Below are 16,867 nucleotides of genomic sequence, written 5' to 3'. Positions count from 1 at the left end.
GTAATCAAGCCCATTAGCGCATATATACCCCCGTGGATATGCTGACACACACATGTGAGAATGGAAGAAACCGGCAGCAAAAGAAACAAGCGGGCACCGTCGTTTACCGCGGAGGAGATGGGCATCTTAGTGGACGAGGTCTGGCAGCATGAAAAGATGTCCCCCTCCAGCCCATGTGGCCTGCGTGACTGGGATACTGTGAGGAAGAAGTGGCGAAGGTGAGGAGAGAATCCATGGGCATGGGTGGTGGAGCACCGGGTGGGACGACCCTCACTCCCGACGAGGAGAAAGTCCTCTCCATCATCGGGAAGACGGCCTCTGAAGGCATTAGTGGGGGCATCGATGTTCAGGGGGACAAGGGGCTCTCAGAAAGTGAGGACGAAGAGGAGCCATCTGGGAGTGGAGCAGGGACGTGCATGTCCCCAGGAGAGGACGACCCCCCACAACCGTGCCCTGTGTCCGCATGCGGGGAGGCTTAACAGGGCGGCCCGCAATAACGACCTGCACCTACAGCAAGACGCTGGTGTGCCTGGAGAGGGAGACGCTGGTGGTGCTGCGGGGGATAGAAGGCCAACTCGAACGACAAACTGCCCTGCAGGAAGAGATGGTCCGGATAAAGCAGGAGAGGTTGGACCTGCACCGGAGACAGCTGGCACTTGCCGAGGTGCAGTTCAACCGTCCCTCCCTCCATCTCGGTTCCAATCATCCTTCCCCAGGATTCAGGTACGGGGCATTTCTATTTTTTATCTGCATTACGCAATGTATCCCGTTCAATTTCACTAATCAATCTCCCTTCATTGCAGGTAATGCAGACGCCCAGTAAAGACAGCGCAGAGCCCCCCATATGGTTTCAATAAACTACTTTGGTTTCCTTTTCAACCATGTATTGTGTGGATCATTTTGCATTGAAATGAGGGTGTCAAACCTAGCAACAAAAAGTCCCAGGCAATTTGAAATTTATCTAAGCGTAGGTTCATGACGTGTGCGTAATATGCACCCTGACGCACGTGCTTCTCACCACTTTCAGCACAGCATGTTTTGCCGCTAATTTCCCACTTGTTACCTGGTCACCTCAGAAAAGTGGACACTATACTCCCACATACTGTATGCAACAATACTTCCTTAACATTCCAATGCCAGACTTTCAGGTAAAGCACCCGGACACTGCAGCAATAAATTATAGTGTGCAGGACGTTACATGTAGCCTACATCTGCTGGTTCTGTTTATTTATTTCAGCCTTCAGGCCTCACAGTAGTTACGGGTGGTGTGGTGGTTGTGGGTTGTGGGTTTATGGTTTAGTGATCAGTGCTTGGTGACTGGTGGTGAAGGGGTAGGGGCTGGGGTTGTTGGACCTCAGAAGAGGTTGATAAGTTCCTGTCTGGTCTGGGCACCGGCCTGATGGAGTACTGCTCGCACATCGCGGGGGGCGGGATTCCCCACTGCAAAAAACGCAGCACAGCCATGAGCTGCACCTCCGGGCTGAGGGCAAAATTGCAGCGGGTTGCTCTCTAGATGTGTGGAGACACCAGAGTGATCAGCCGTTGGATCTCCGCACGGGGCCGCATGTCCAGTGGGGAGAAGTGCTGACGCACGTATGCAGAGCCGACCCAAGCCTCCATGGGGCCCTAAGCAAAATTTGATTTTGGGGCCCTCTATTACTGCCAATAATAATGATTATTGTCATTATTATCATTATGAATACACTTGTAGAACTAAATGTGAGAACTTTTTGTTGTAGTTAGATTGTAATCCACAGTGATTAATGCCATGGAAGCAGACACCAGATTTGCAAATTTACAGAAAATCTTTCAATTAATATTTGGCAAAGTCAGCAACTCCCCCTACTGGCGACACATTTGTAGTCAATACATAAAACCTTAAAGAGCAGCCAAACATGTTTTACCCATCTATGGTTTTTATTCTGAAATGGTAGCAAATTCAGCTACAAGAGCAGCCTGGGGTTGATTAACACTTAATATTCAAAGTGATATAGTACTAAGTGGGATACCGAATGTCATCTAGGCCAATTAAAAGTAACAAAATAAACTAATCGTTTACTGCAAACACAATCTGCTTTATCATTACTTTTTTTAAATAAACTGCAACACCAAATGTATGAACACAGACAGTATTAAATACAATAAATTTTAAAAAATCTGAAAAATACTAGGTACAAGGTAACACAAATGGTTTATAAATTAAATATTAAGATGAATTAGGTCTGAAAACTATGTAAAAATGTGCAAAATCTTTGGTGAAATGAGGGGGGCTTTGGCCATCGTGTCTTTTTGGGAATATGACTGTGTCCTCTATAGGCAGTGGCCCTCTTAATACCTGTTCAGTCCTTTCTGAGTCTGACAGGAAAGAGGGACACTCAGCTGGGTCAACTGGCGGAGCTGCTGATCCCTGCTCCAAACTGGACGCTGATGAGGACAAATCAATCTCGATGACCAAAGATGAAGGACCTACAGGGAAATTACAATAATATTTTGGACAAAATTATTCACCTCAGAATATTCTGCAGTACACTGAGCAATTATAAAGGCTGTTTTGTTGTTAACTTACCAGGTACAGCTGAGGTTGCAGAAGACACAAAAGGGACAGTGGGCACAGAGGATAGAGATGGACCTAAGATGAAAAACAAGCTAGCCATGTTATAGTCATATTACACTTGAAAATGATGTAGCTTATTTTCTAAATAAAAAAAGTACAGCTATAGCTTGTAATAAGAAAAGTTTTGAAATAATATGGATTTTGCGTAAAATCATGTCCCTTGTCATATAATTATATGTTATATTAAAAAAAATATTCATCTCAGAATGTTCTGCAGTGCACTGAGCTATTAAAGGCTGTTTTAGAGATGGACTTGAGATAAAAAAAAAACAAAAACATATCCCTTGTCATATGATTATATCTTATATTAGTATATCTTAATGAGATAATTTGACTAGAAATTAAATATATATGGTGACAGTTTTTGATCACCTCATTCATCAGCCTTGGCTGCTCCTGAGGAGGTGGATTGCCGCTGGGCTGAGTCAGTGCCTCCAAAATATTTTAACAGTGCTCCTGGGGAAGTTTCATATAAGGTATGAGCATATTAGGGAGATGATGTAAAAGGAATATGTTTATTTACTCACATTATTTACTGTGCTCTGCAGCAAACAATTGCAAACAACATACCTCAAACTAGTTAGTTAACTAAATTATTTAATTAATGCAGAACCATATTGCTAGCAAACGTCACCGCGTTTGTAATTAACGTTAGTTATTAAACATTTGCTATCAAACAGTGTTATCAAAAACGTTGTTTTGATGCCAAAAAGCGACCCAGAATAATGTATATACACTGAAAATCAACTTATTCAAAGTATTACACAAACAAAAAAACGTTAGCTTGAATAGTAAGCTATCTAACCTAGTCAGACGTTTCGAACTAATGTTAGCTAGCAAATTTGCTATTATAGACTAATATATTTGGAACAAAATATCAACAAATGTTACATTACTAAGACATACCTTTATCTTGTCGTCTTCATCTTTCTTCCTTTTTCTTTTTTCTGCCCCTGAAAGGGTAAGTCCTTTTTTGCGACATCTTTCACCTGCTCCTAGCTCCTGGATGCTGCGCACTGCACGGTTGGCTGCACTGCACACGTCACTAGCGGAGCTCTGACATATCAAGCAGAGAGGCAGTAGGAAACTACACTCTTTGATGTTGGGTTTTTTTTTTGTTGTTGTTGTTGTTGTTTTTTGTACAAGTATGTACATTTGATAATATATGAATCATCATTACTCACACATGGAAAAAAAATAATTACTTTTTTCTTTTTTAAGTGAATTGCTCATGGGGGCCCTCTAGTGGTCACGGGGCCTTAAGCAGCTGCTTAGTTCTCTTATGCCTTGGGCCGGCCCTGCACGTATGCATTTATGTAAACCGTCTGGCTTCGCGCACGGCAACGCTGTTGGTTTGCAGCAAGAATGTGCTGTATTGCAGCCATGGTTTCTCACACGCACGGACTTTGGCAACGCTTTTATATACAATAGCAGGTGGAGCCTCTCTGGATGAGGTTCAGCTGAGTTCAATTACATCTGTTTGCTTGATATCTGTGAAATGCCACAGGATTGTTGATGTTTTTTTTTATGTGTAGTACTATAAACTCATATATGCAGATGTGTGTGAAAAACTTAAACGTGTAATTCATCAAAAAGTTTTTTTTTCTTCTCTACTATTAGCCTATGTTTCTTGCGCCAGTCGTCTGCAGCTATGAGCGCATTTCAACATTGAGCATTGTTTTATTATTTCGAAAAGTGGAGGATATACATTTCCCTGACGCGGCTTGATCACTGAGCATTTGGTCGCTAAGAAGGCTGTTAAGAGTGGGTCAGCTCGATCTTACATTTCCTTCTTAGTGAAAGATCTTCTTAAGCTAAGAGCGACTCTGGGAAACACATCCTTCTTTCACAGCGTTCTTAAGAGCGCTCCTAAGAAGATCTTAGCACTTAAGAGCTTCTTAACGAATCTGGGAAACGCGGCCATTGACAGTAATGGCATATCAAACCTACCTCAACTGTAGTGACCGTTCACGTCTTCAACAGAGCACTTCAAAGAAAAACAGTTTTTGGGGTGTTTTTGAGTGTGGGTAGCCAGTGCACATGGGTGAGTGAATTCATGTTTTCGTTGATGTGACTGAATGATGTGCGATGTGGCTAGAGCACTCCAAACCAAATCACACACACATCAAACACAGATGTCTTTCCTCTTTAGAGTTGTATAGGCAAATTATCAGAATACATAGATTATGATTCATGGTTTAATATCAGCCTGAAAATGCTTGAAAAGCTGAAAAGATGTGTCCTTTGAATTCATCTTAAAGATACACAAAGAAAACATTTGGAAAGTTGCTATTTAAGTTATATTTTGTTCGGTTGAAGGTGGTAACCTGCCTCATGGCTTAGGCTCATTCAATAATTGCATCAAATCATTTTTGTGATACTGATTCTTATTTAACATAACTTTGCGTTGTCTCTGCTTGTTTTACTTGTACTTATAATGGCTTTGACAGACACACAGACTGAATGAGCATAATCTTCAAATGTGCACCTACCCTGTAGCCATCTGTGTGCACAATACATATGATACACCATCAGCCCAACACAGAACAGCACACAGGCAGCATTAAAACACTTAACAATCTCTATCAAATTTTGGTACCAGAATTGTGGTCTTGGTACAAATCTGTATTAGAACTGCTAAATGATTGCATCGTTCCCTTTTCTCCTCCTTACTTTTCCCTTTGCTTACATGATGGAGGTGGCCTTCAACACTTTGCGTCAGGGAATTTGCATAGTTTTTTACATTAGCCTCAAAGCTTTTAAAAACAATTTTTAGGGGGTTGCAAATTTAACAATGACTTCAGACAGTCTCACCTGATCTATGCATTTGAGATGTCACAATGAACTACTGTGCCTCCTCACTTCTCCTGGGTAAGTTAATTCATATTTTTTTGTATAGATTATTAAGTGAAGTGAGCATTTTTGACCCGTCTCCATGAATTAATCCAAAATTTAAGTGCTCTTATGTTAGTGTTGTTCATTTTTAACATAAAGTTGTATGAACAGAAAATGATTTTACATCGAAGTTGATAACCCTTTTAATTTATTTTAATAAAGACATCGCTGGAACTCAAAGAAGTATTTTTTTTGTGGTAAAATGTGTACACATCCCAATGTGTCACCTTGTATGTGCCTGGCTTCTTCTGAATCTACCTATTTAATATAGATATCTATATCTATATCTATATAGATATAGATATATATATATAAAAATTTGGTTACTTGTTACTTTGTGATGAGTCATTATTTTGTAGTCGTCTGACTTTTACAGTGTTTCTCCATTGTTTCTCCTTTTCTCAGGCTTCCTTGTCATCCCTGTCTCTTGTGTCTTTCCTCCTGGTATGGATAATATTAAGTTACGTACTAACAGTCAATGCAAAAAATCTTCTAACAATGGCTGAAATAACCATTAGATCAACATTATTGCCAGTGTTTCCTTTTTCCCTGCAGGCTCTTGTGACGGATACACCAACATAACTGAACCATGGCGCAACCGAGCCTTTACATCTACTTCTTTTACCGGATTTCCAAAAACTGACACACATCTTGTTGACAAATGGTGGCGCTTCACGGGCATTGGTGGAGACAGAGTTGTTGCAAGCTGTATAGCACAACGAATTGGTGGCACCTATTATCCGATTCGTATTCCATTTTCATATCCAACTACTGAGTCTGTGACCCCCACAACAGGGGCTGCATATGCTTATTATTCTACCTGTACAGGGATAGCTATATCAGTGAGCATTGCTTTGTGTCCTGGAGGATTCTATGTATTCAAACCAGCAAGTCATGGTAGAAATGACATGGCGTACATAACTCGTAAGTAGTGACTGTTGTTATTCAAATTCCCTGTTAACATGGAAAGCTAGTCTTAATGAACAAAGTTATATAAATCATGTGTAAAATTATAATATCAGGCTTACAAATGTAATCAAAATTTGAATCTTTGACAAATATACAACTAATTGGCAAATTATATGAGTCTACTTGCTACTTCTTGTGTTAGTTGCCAACACTCACCAGCTTTTACACACGATAAAAACATTTTTTTTAAAACTATGATTAATAATAATTTATTACATGATGATTTTGTAATCATGTTATGTCTGTTCAGAGCATACTTCATGTGATCCAAACCCATGTGGACCTCTTGCTAAGTGTACAACTGGTGGAGGCTGTATCTGTGTTTCTGGATATGAAATCCCCACGACACACCTTCCCACTGGAGATTCATACGGTTGTGTTGGTAAGTACATCTTAATTCATTATTATCTTACCGTTATTACCTACCTTTAAAGTATGCAGTTTGTTCATTACGTATCTTATCTAAAGTACTGTCCGTTATTTATCTTGACAGACATAGATGAGTGTGTGAGGACTTCAGGGATTTGTGGTTCTTACTCCGAATGTGAGAACACCATTGGAGCTTACATCTGTACCTGTTGGACTGGATTCAGCGCAACAGATCCATCGTCACCACCTGGATCGTCCAATTTATGCAAAGGTACCATTTGAAAAAAATCTCCGCCTCTCTTTCTCTCTCTCTCTCTCTCTGATGCAGTTACATTAAATGTGTGCATGTTTTGAATGGTTGATATGAGTCTGTTGTCAATTTCTCACTACAGATAATAATGAGTGTCTTGACAATGTGTGTGGTGATCACGGGACCTGCAGCAACAACCTAGGAAGTTATGTTTGTGATTGCCATACAGGCTACCAGAATGTACCGGATGCAACACCTGTTTGCCAGGGTCCGTATACTATTCAATACTATACTATACTAGACTACACTATGTGTGGAGCATCAACATGGACCACACCTTGAACATAATAAACATTTTAAGGGTCACTTCATTTACTCAGCCATGTTGGCTACAGATACATTTAGGCATTGAGATTATTCTAATTTCTAGTTGGAAGTTGGAATATGGCTATTTGTTCATGTCAAAGTTTAAATTTGACAGTAATGTATCAGGCAAATGTGATTTGGACCAATGTTCAGTTTAATGATACTCACTTACAGTAACCATCCCATTTTCAGACATCGATGAGTGCTTCAACTCAACTATCTGCGGTCCTGTTTCTGTTTGCACCAACACACCTGGAGCTCACACCTGTGCATGTGAAACAGGTTACCAACCTACTGAACGAGCTGAAGAACCCAGCGAGACCAACATCTGTATTGGTATTTGAATGCATGTTTTTCAGATGAAAGATGTTTTCTTGCATCTTGAAGCAGATGGAGAGCTGCAAATTCAATGGCCTACAACAGACATCAAGTGTCAGACACAAAGCTGTTTGCTTTATTGTGTCATTTGTGTATCTTGCTTCTGGCAGATGTTGATGAGTGTTTCGAAGATGCCACTGTCTGTGGTCCTGATGCCAACTGCACAAACTCAATTGGATCTTACAGTTGCACCTGCTTTCCTGGTTTTCGGCTGAACGAACCAGACGTGATTGCCAGCGTCTCTAACCCATGTACAGGTGTGTAAAAACTACTAGTATGTCTTGACCATCATATGCCTTACTGTTGTGTGTTTAACTGTGTGTTTTCTCACTTTACAGATATAGATGAGTGCAGTGAAACGCCAGGTATATGTGGTAGACAAACTGTGTGTACAAATGTACCTGGGACCTTCTATTGTTCTTGTCCTGATGGATTCTATCCTTCAACTGGAATTGTGTGGACGATGGGAGTTTCATTTTGCCAAAGTGAGTGGACTCAATTTAAAGTTAATCCAAAAATATAAAAAGTGTAGAAAGATAAAATGATACATTCATGCACATTTTTTTTCTAAATTGATGACAGGTCTTCAAGAGATACTAGATGCAATCAAACCCCTAGAGGTAAGCCCAGATTAATTAAAAAATGTTTTGCATAATAATGTCCAAACACATATCTTTACACCACTGAAATAAATCAACAATGTTTTAGGATGTTAATACAAGAATATCTAGATGCCAGTACTGAAATGGGCTTGGTGTCGAAGTTAGCACTTACCAAGCCTGCTCCATGATAACAAAATAATGTCTCACTGTTGTGAAATGGAAACATGATAATTTTGAGATTGTAAATGTTACAAAGTACCCAGTGTAGCGTAATGAACAAATACTAAACAAACACTTTTTATTCCAGGGTCAGACAAAAGAGAGAGCTTTCCTTGACAACATGGATCAACAACTTAAGAACAGCTCAGGTGTCGTCTTACCAGAAGCGGTATGAAGAAAACCATAGCTTGTGACAAATAATTCTTTATTCTATACCAGTGGGTGCATAACTGACTATTTATTGCTTCTGTTAGTAATATAAATCAAGTAAAAACATCTTAAAACCTTGACAACAAGCGACATACCAAATTCCCAAAACAAGACAAAACAATAAAAAGGTGCCTGTGGGTGCCTCTAGTTAAGCTATTAGCAAGCTAGTCAATGATCAACTAAAGAGAAATTGAAAGTATGATTTAATTGTTGAGACAGTTTGCACAGTTCGTGACTGCCTTAAAGGAGAACTTCGGTCGATTTAAACATGCAGCTTCATTGCTCAAGCTACCCTTGACTTGCCAGTACCGAAGACGCGAAAACATTTGGTCCAGCCATTACAGAGCTCCGTGAACGGAGACTTAGCATTGAACGCTAACAGCATGGGGTCAGAACTTTACACTCTGTTTTAAGCGTCTTAACATGCTCCACATCTCACACCGAATGTTATGCAACATCAGCAGACACCTTAGCACACAGCACTGTAGCGTTTATGACTCACAATGAATAAAAAAGTAGTTAAAACAGTGTGTCTGTGCAAGCAGCTACTTACCTGTTTGTTGACATCCGCGTCTTCCGGTAGACCAAACTAGTATATCCACCGAGTGTGCACTCAACAGGCTTAACAGGCTATTGTAAGGCTCATGGCTCATGACAGGCTGTAAAATGGACATGTACATTATGAACAGAAACACGAAAATGCTGGAATACGTTTCCGTTTCCGCCAGTGAGGGAGTAAGCGCACGCTCGACGGATTGACTAGTTTGGTCTAGCTACTGGAAGACACGGATGTCAACAAACAGGTAAGTAGCTCCTTGCACAAACACACTGTTTTAACTACTTTTTTATTCATTTTGAGTCATACATGCTACAGTGCTGTGTGCTAAGGTGTCTGCTGATGTTGCATAACTTTTGGTGTGAGATGTGGAGCATGTTAAGACGCTTAAAACACAGTGTAAAGTTCTGACCCCATGCTGTTAGCGTTCAATGCTAAATCTGCGTTCACGGAGCTCTGTAATGGTTTGACCAAATGTGTTTGCGTCTTCGGTACTGGCAAGTCAAGGGTAGCTTGAGCAATGAAGCTGCATGTTTAAATCGACCGAAGTTCTCCTTTAAGGTGTAATGTAATGTGATGTGCGGAGAACACTGCAATCATATTCTACCTAACGTAACACTCTTCTCTTTCTCCTCCTTGGTGGCTTGCAGACGGTGGCAAACGGTTTTGCTGCATCTATGGTACTTAACATCCAACAAATATAGAACTTTGGATTTTTGTATTTTAGACGATCTGTTTATTTAATCATGACAATGACTTAAATTCCTGAAGGAAGTCTCAGGTGTTGGACCCCGTGCCAGGTCAGTCAAGGTGAGTAGTGAAGGGGATGCAGAGACTGGCAGTGTGATCCTGGGCATCTCAGACCGCCTGGTTGCTGCGATGGTACCCGCAACTCAGAACCAAACCAAAAAAGTGGTGCAATCTCCAACAGTTGGTAAGAGAATTTGCCTTTTGTTAAGATTATATGGGCTACATCTGAATTCTCTGGGAATATTAATATGCTGTATTGTTTATCCATGTGCAAGACTTGAGCTTACAAGTCATTGGCCCAGGGACTCATGATAACAGCAGTGCAAGTCTTTCTGCTCAAGGACAGACCATGGAAATCAACTTGCAAGCTTTAGCCAGCGCCAACAATGGTGAGAGAGACTTTATTGGAAAGAATGACTGTGTTCAACATTTATACACCGAACAGCCATTACATTAAAATCACTGAATGGCGAAGTGAATAACCAAGATAATCTGGTCACCATCAAATGTTCTTCCAGAGAAACCTTGGGTTTTGGCACTCATATGGATGTCTCTGAACAACTATGATCTATGGAGGCCCATTGTGGAACAGACTGCATGAACACAGTACCTCTGGGGTCATCCTGTAGTGTCTGACACGTAGGTGTTGGCAGCAAATATTTTGCATTATGCAGGCTGCAAGGAGGGGCCTCCATGGATTGGGCTTGTTCTAGCATGTCCTGTAGATGCTCGACAGGATTGGGAGCAGGGCAATGTGAAGGCCACGTCAATGCCTTGAGCTCTTTGTCATATTGTCAGGGCAATTCCTGAGCAGTTTTTGCAGTGTGGCAGGGTGCACTGTCCTGTAGGGGGTGTCACTGCCAGTGAGGACCCCCGTTGCCATCGAGGGTGCAATTGGTTCGCATCAACGTTTGAGTGGGTGCTTCGTGTCAAGTGACATTCACATTTATGCCAGGACCAAAAGTATCCCAGCAGAACATTGCAATTTTGCGGGATGATCCTTTTTATTCACTTCACTTGTCGGTGGTTTTAATATTCAGGCTGTTTGTCGAAGATGTTCTTTCATATATCATGTGGACACTCCCAGGTTCTGCAGCAGCTGCCTTTCTGACACTAAATGGGATGGAGAGTCTCCTTAGTCATCAATACTTTCAAACAGAAAACAAGACAGAGATGTACTCTGATGTTTTTACTGCCGTCTTACCGGCAATTAACAACACCAACCTGACTGAGCCTGTCAACTTTACCATCCAACATAAAAAGGTACATCATCAACCAAAATCTGAAGATTGTATATATCTAGAAAGACATTTTATGTGTCTGATTTCTGTTTTTCTCGCTGTCTTAGAAAGTACCTGAATCTGGCATAGTGACGTGTGTCTACTGGGAAGAGAAAAGCAAGAACAAAGAGGAGGGACAAATAGATGAGGGAGGAAATAATGGAGAGCATTGGTCAGTAGAAGGCTGCTGGGTTGCGTATTCTGATGAAAACTACACAGTGTGCAGCTGCTCTCACCTTTCTACCTTTGCCCTCATCATGCAGATTGGAGAGGTATATCACATTCTTGTTGTCTGTGATACAAGTCTTTCAAAATGATACAGGTAGTAGGTTAGGTAGGGCTGATCAGGATCTACAGTATGCATGTCTTTTTTTCCTTCTTCTCAGCCACCACCAGAAGATCCCTTCCTGGAGTGGCTTAACCGTGTGTGTGTGATTGTTGGACTGTTCTTCTTCGGTTTGGCCATCTTCACCTTCCTCCTGTGTAGCTGGAACCCCAAGATCAACAATACGGCCCGTCTCCACATGTGTCTCAACCTTGCTTTAACTCATCTACTGCTGCTGTGGAATGACAGATATCTTGAACATGAGGTAAAGAGGGACTAACATGCAAAACAACTTCTGTGGTTAAATCCACTTGTGCATTAAGCTTGATTTCAAGATACTTGTTATGTGTCTTCACAGCTGGCCTGCACTGTCATGGCGGGCCTTCTCCACTTCTTAGTTGTTGCAAGTTTTGTGTGGATGCTGCTGGAGGCACTACAGCTCCACCTGTTGGTCAGAAGGCTCTCCAAGGTGCAGGTGATCCAGAGAGATGGCCTCCCCAGGCCACTCCTCTACGTGATTGGCTACGGTGTTCCGTTTGTGATTGTGGGTGTTTCTGCATTGGTATATTCTGATGGATATGGTGCGACTGAGGGGGACGCGTGAGTAGGACAAACAGTTATACATGTACTAATTAATATTCTCCTGTTTGTCTCATGGGCAGTTGGGCTGAGAGGATTGTTTGATTCTGTTGCAGGTGCTGGCTCTCCACAAAGCGCCTTTTCAACTGGGCTTTAACAGGCCCTGTGATAGTTATCCTTGGAGTGAGTACATTGGATCTCGACAACTGCATCTAATGTTTTGAAATGGAAACATGATCAACATCAACCAGTTTTCTGCCTACCAAAAACAAGCCAAGATGCATTTCAAGACTTACTTTGACAAAATATTGTTGTTGACCATGTTAAAGGAGATACAACATGTATGTCTTGAAGCTCTTCTCAATGCTGTGCTGGGTTTTTAATGAAGACCAATTCGGAACAGGCCAATGGACCGAGGCCATTGTCCATCTCTGATAGCTGGAAGTCATAAATTACTGAGTCCGACCATCATAACTTCGTGATTTAAAAGTCCCCCCTCCAAGTAAAAAAAAAACCAGTAGTGTGTCCTCTTAGAGTTGCCAAAAGGCAGGAGCTGTTGGGGTTTGTGACATGTTGGAGAAGAAATTAAAAGAAGTTTGTTGCTGCTCAATGCACTCACATTGTGTCTGCATGTCCCATTCATTCTGTTTAACACACAGCAACAATCTCGTTGTCCAATGCTTCACTGTGGACAATGTCCATCGTCCATATGCCAACTCAGTAGACATCGCCCAACCCTAAGACCAACTGCATGTAGTAAAATGCAAAGACAAAACTTTGCCCCTAGTCTTTTTACGTTGGATGTGAGTGATATGGCTGTTCAAACATATGAGAAAGCGGGCAATAAGGCAAAACAGGAAGATGTTAACTAAATGCTAATGAGGCTGGAATATACCTATGCACTTCTATCTTCGCTCAGTTTCTCTGTCTTTTTTGTTTTTTTGTTTAAGCTGAATTGGGTTTTGTTTCTTGCTACTCTGTGGAGTCTGAGACCCACCCTGGCCAACATGAGGAGTGACATTTCTCAATCCAAAGACACCAGGTATGAACCAGGAATGTTCAAGAGCTTTGCAATGACAAAAGTGTAATCTGGGTCTGGATTGCATTGCTTGACTTGGTCAACAGAACTGCCTGTTTTCCAGGAAACTTGGTGTGAATTCACACAGCACACAGTATTACAGTATATCACCGACTTCATTGTAGGCGTTATGATGACCGGTGTCAACATAATCAAACTGTTGAAAATACTGTACTCTATTTTTTAAGCGCTTTTATGAACTAATTCAATTCTAATGATTTTTACAGGTTGATTTTGTTCAAGATCGTGGCCCAGTTTGTCATCTTGGGCTGTACCTGGATTCTGGGCCTGTACCAGTCGAATCTCTTCTTTCAGGTCCTGTTTATAATTCTCAACTCCCAGCAGGGCACCTTCCTCTTCATTGTCCACTGTCTGCTCAACAAGGAGGTAGACTTCAGCTAAATCATTCTCTTCTTCTCATCATCCTCCTTTTACTGTTATAATTTGAATATAATAAGGTGTGTTGTGCAGCTGATGTAGCAGTTTGTTTTGTGTAATGGTTTCTTTCTTATTTTTGTATATTTTTTGCATTTAACTATTTTGTGTGCTTCAGGTGCGAGAGGAGTACATAAAGTGGCTAACATGCTCTGTTGGCAAAGACGGATCTGTGGTGAGTCCCTAAAGTGCAGCGCATTATTTCAATTATTCTTTGGGCAAATTTGATTCAAAGAGATGTATTACTATAAAAGTTAAAACAAACCTAAATGTGACACCGTACATACTGCTTACTTAAGATCCCTAATACATCTTTTTAAATGAGACCTACCCCTGAATGATTTTACCAAAACTGATTTCCATAATCTATCTTAACAGAAAGATGCACCTTCAGTGTCTGAAGATTGGGACAAGCCTGAGGAGCAGACAGATGAGGGAAAAAAAGAATGAAAAAATAATCTGCATATTAGTTACTGTCATTAATATTTATGTTTTCATGAATTCTTCTTGGATGAATGTCAACATGATTCATTATCTTAAGGTCTTGGTTGTATTGAGGCATTTAATTAATATTATTATGCTAAACACATTTTAGATTTAGCTCATTTAGTTGACAGTCAGTGCAGTTTTAGAACATTTTTAAATATGCGGTTTTTACATCATTTCCACACTGTTCTTGTAACTTACTTCTTTATATTAACTACGGAATCACATATTAATGTAGCACACAAAACACACTTCTGGATATTCAATAAAATGAGGCCTGTAACATCAGAAGTTCTCACAGGGCTGTTGAAATAGTCACCATCTCTCCACCTAATTCATTTGCCTGGGTGTGGGAGCTTCCACAAACATGGTACTGCCCGCGCCCTCAGTCAGTCACTGTCTGAAAAAACAAACTTCCTTCGAAGTGAAAACATTCATGTCTTAGTTGTTTCTTTCTTTTTCCATTTGTATTGCATTTACATGCAAGCTGGGACACTTCGAGGTGTGTCAAACTTTACAAGACAAATTAAAGGGACTGGCAGAGCCAAACTTGCATTTGCATTGTATGCATTTAAATTGTACATGTACCTCACACATTCAGTGTAACACGCAGTGGTTACGCAACCATATTAAAGGTGCAATTGTTTTTTGATGTTATGTCAAAGACTGTGTATTGTGTTGAGGACATCTACTGAAGTTAGCATGCTAACCAGCTAGCCTCAGGCCTGAAAATTTCGTTCTCCCAGCGATCTAACTAACCAACACTCACCATGTAGTCCAGCTAACTGCACAGCTCACTCAGCTAACAAGCTAACAATAGCTACAGGTACAGTTACAGTCATATAGTCGTTAGCCAGTTGTTACATATTGCGCCTCTACATTTATCGGATTGGAAACATAACAAAAAGCACTAGAACCGAGGATCAACCTAGTTTGATCTAGTCAACTGTAGTCTGTCAGAAATTCATGTAATGTATCGATGAAACAAATTAAAAAGGTTGCAAATATTAGATCTTTGTGTAATAAGTGGAATTTCTGTTGTTGACTTCTGAATTTCTGTATGTGTTGCTCTTTGCCTGCTCTTGTAAATTAGAAAACATAAATGGCAGATGTGACTGCTCATTATACTGTTTGCACTTGAGGCTTAGACCAGCACAAGTGTGTATAAGACATACGTCCACCTCAAGGGTGCAGCATTCAATCACATATGACTGTGCATTTAAAGTACTTTTGGACACAGGTGACCTCTAGAAGGCAATGTGATGACAGTGTGGGAATTTTTAACATTTCATCTAATTTAGATAATATAAGGTAAAGTCTAGATCCCAGTGTTTCCTTTAAACTATACCTTTTATATCCCAGTGAAATGGTACTGATGAGTCTTTGATGGGAATACTGCTTGTAATTTGAAGTAGTAGCTTATAGTTTGAAGTTTCTTTTGGTGGATAGTCTACATTTTCTTTTTCCATTAAGTAGCAAAACACAAGGTTGATGAACAATGATGATAAAGAGGAAGACGCTTTGAAGAGGGAGAATATCGCGTTATCAAGACAATCATGTCATTACAAGAAGAGATCAAGGGGAATTTTTACTGCAAGCTTTGTATCTGGTGTAGTTGTTTTTGCCAACAGTCAAGGACAGACTTGCTGAAAAAGCAGAGGAGCGGTCATGAGAAATAGGTAGTGGCTCTAAACTAAAGGCTGTATGACACATACTCTTATCCATTTCAGAGGATAATTAGGGCTGACCAATTACCCAATAAAACTTCAGTGGAGGGACGGGGCCTCACAGATGACTGAAGCTGCCGAGATTGCTGGTGGAAGTAAATAATGTCCTCTTTTCCCTCCACTCACAACCTGGATGTTCTTGAGCGAATAGCACTTAACTTAGCCACACACTTCTAAATCAGTGGAAGATGTGGTTGCGAAAGTGATCTTGACTAGAGCTGAACACACGAAAGGTGCCCTCAATATTTGACGGACTCTTTTCCAAACATAACCATGAAGTATGAAGGGGGGTTCTTACATGTTTCTGAACAGTGCTAATTACTCCTCTGTTGGCTTTATGACTCTGTTTGTCTAAGAAAAAACACTTCAGTTACTGAGAATGCTTCAAGACAAACAGCATGGAAATCGACAATATTGATGCACAGTCAGGGATGCTGAAAATGAGTCACAGATGGGGGAGCTTAGGGGTCAGTCTATTTAATGATGCCCTTACATTCATGTTTTTGGTATTAATTCGTATATACAGGATAACATATCTAATAGAAGTTATTTTTAGTTTTAAACTACAGCACACATCAGAATACTGAAGTTCAAAGCAGCCACAGCTACAGTCGGCAGCAGCAAAGAGATGAAGAGGGAGAGAAATTCTCCAGAATCCATAACTGTGCGAGTCTGTCTATGACAAATTCTGAACTATTCTTGTACATTCGGCCAATGTTACACATGAAGTTTATGTTGGATTAGCATATAAGCATATTATTATTGCTCACATCAGTGTT

General features: G+C 40.7%; 1 protein-coding gene and 1 long non-coding RNA gene across 2 annotated transcripts; one reads left to right on the top strand and one right to left on the bottom strand.

Moving 5' to 3' along the window:
• Positions 1 to 2,272: 2,272 nt before the first annotated feature.
• LOC115575064 (uncharacterized) lies at positions 2,273 to 3,039 on the bottom strand. The gene is made up of 3 exons (XR_003982622.1): positions 2,987 to 3,039; positions 2,567 to 2,629; positions 2,273 to 2,466 (listed from the first exon to the last, which is right to left on the bottom strand). It is a non-coding gene; the product is annotated as an uncharacterized LOC115575064 (long non-coding RNA).
• Positions 3,040 to 5,454: 2,415 nt separating this feature from the next.
• Positions 5,455 to 15,364, top strand: LOC115575223 (adhesion G protein-coupled receptor E1-like). Its single transcript, XM_030407089.1, has 23 exons — positions 5,455 to 5,485; positions 5,915 to 5,953; positions 6,065 to 6,433; positions 6,729 to 6,860; positions 6,972 to 7,118; positions 7,240 to 7,365; positions 7,656 to 7,799; positions 7,952 to 8,098; positions 8,180 to 8,326; positions 8,424 to 8,461; positions 8,751 to 8,831; positions 10,079 to 10,108; positions 10,200 to 10,362; positions 10,454 to 10,567; positions 11,266 to 11,441; positions 11,527 to 11,730; positions 11,845 to 12,048; positions 12,142 to 12,383; positions 12,479 to 12,545; positions 13,313 to 13,404; positions 13,668 to 13,827; positions 13,994 to 14,050; positions 14,254 to 15,364. The coding sequence occupies exons 1-23, from the start codon at positions 5,455 to 5,457 to the stop codon at positions 14,323 to 14,325; spliced, it is 2,982 nt and encodes a 993-aa protein (XP_030262949.1). The 3' UTR covers positions 14,326 to 15,364.
• The last annotated feature ends 1,503 nt before the right edge of the window (positions 15,365 to 16,867 follow it).

Source organism: Sparus aurata, chromosome 23 (assembly GCF_900880675.1).
Source record: "Sparus aurata chromosome 23, fSpaAur1.1, whole genome shotgun sequence".
In the NCBI taxonomy this organism is placed as follows: Eukaryota; Metazoa; Chordata; class Actinopteri; order Spariformes; family Sparidae; genus Sparus; species Sparus aurata.
The sequence above is the reverse complement of the archived record's forward strand: the minus strand, read 5'-3'. Positions and strand labels throughout refer to the sequence as shown.

Excerpts from the sequence above, each read along its gene's own strand:
- LOC115575223 (XM_030407089.1), top strand. The coding sequence starts at position 5,455 with ATGAACTACTGTGCCTCCTCACTTCTCCTGG. Across the intron at positions 5,486-5,914 it reads TGCCTCCTCACTTCTCCTGG|GCTTCCTTGTCATCCCTGTC; the intron begins GTAAGTTAATTC and ends TCCTTTTCTCAG. Across the intron at positions 8,327-8,423 it reads GGGAGTTTCATTTTGCCAAA|GTCTTCAAGAGATACTAGAT; the intron begins GTGAGTGGACTC and ends AATTGATGACAG.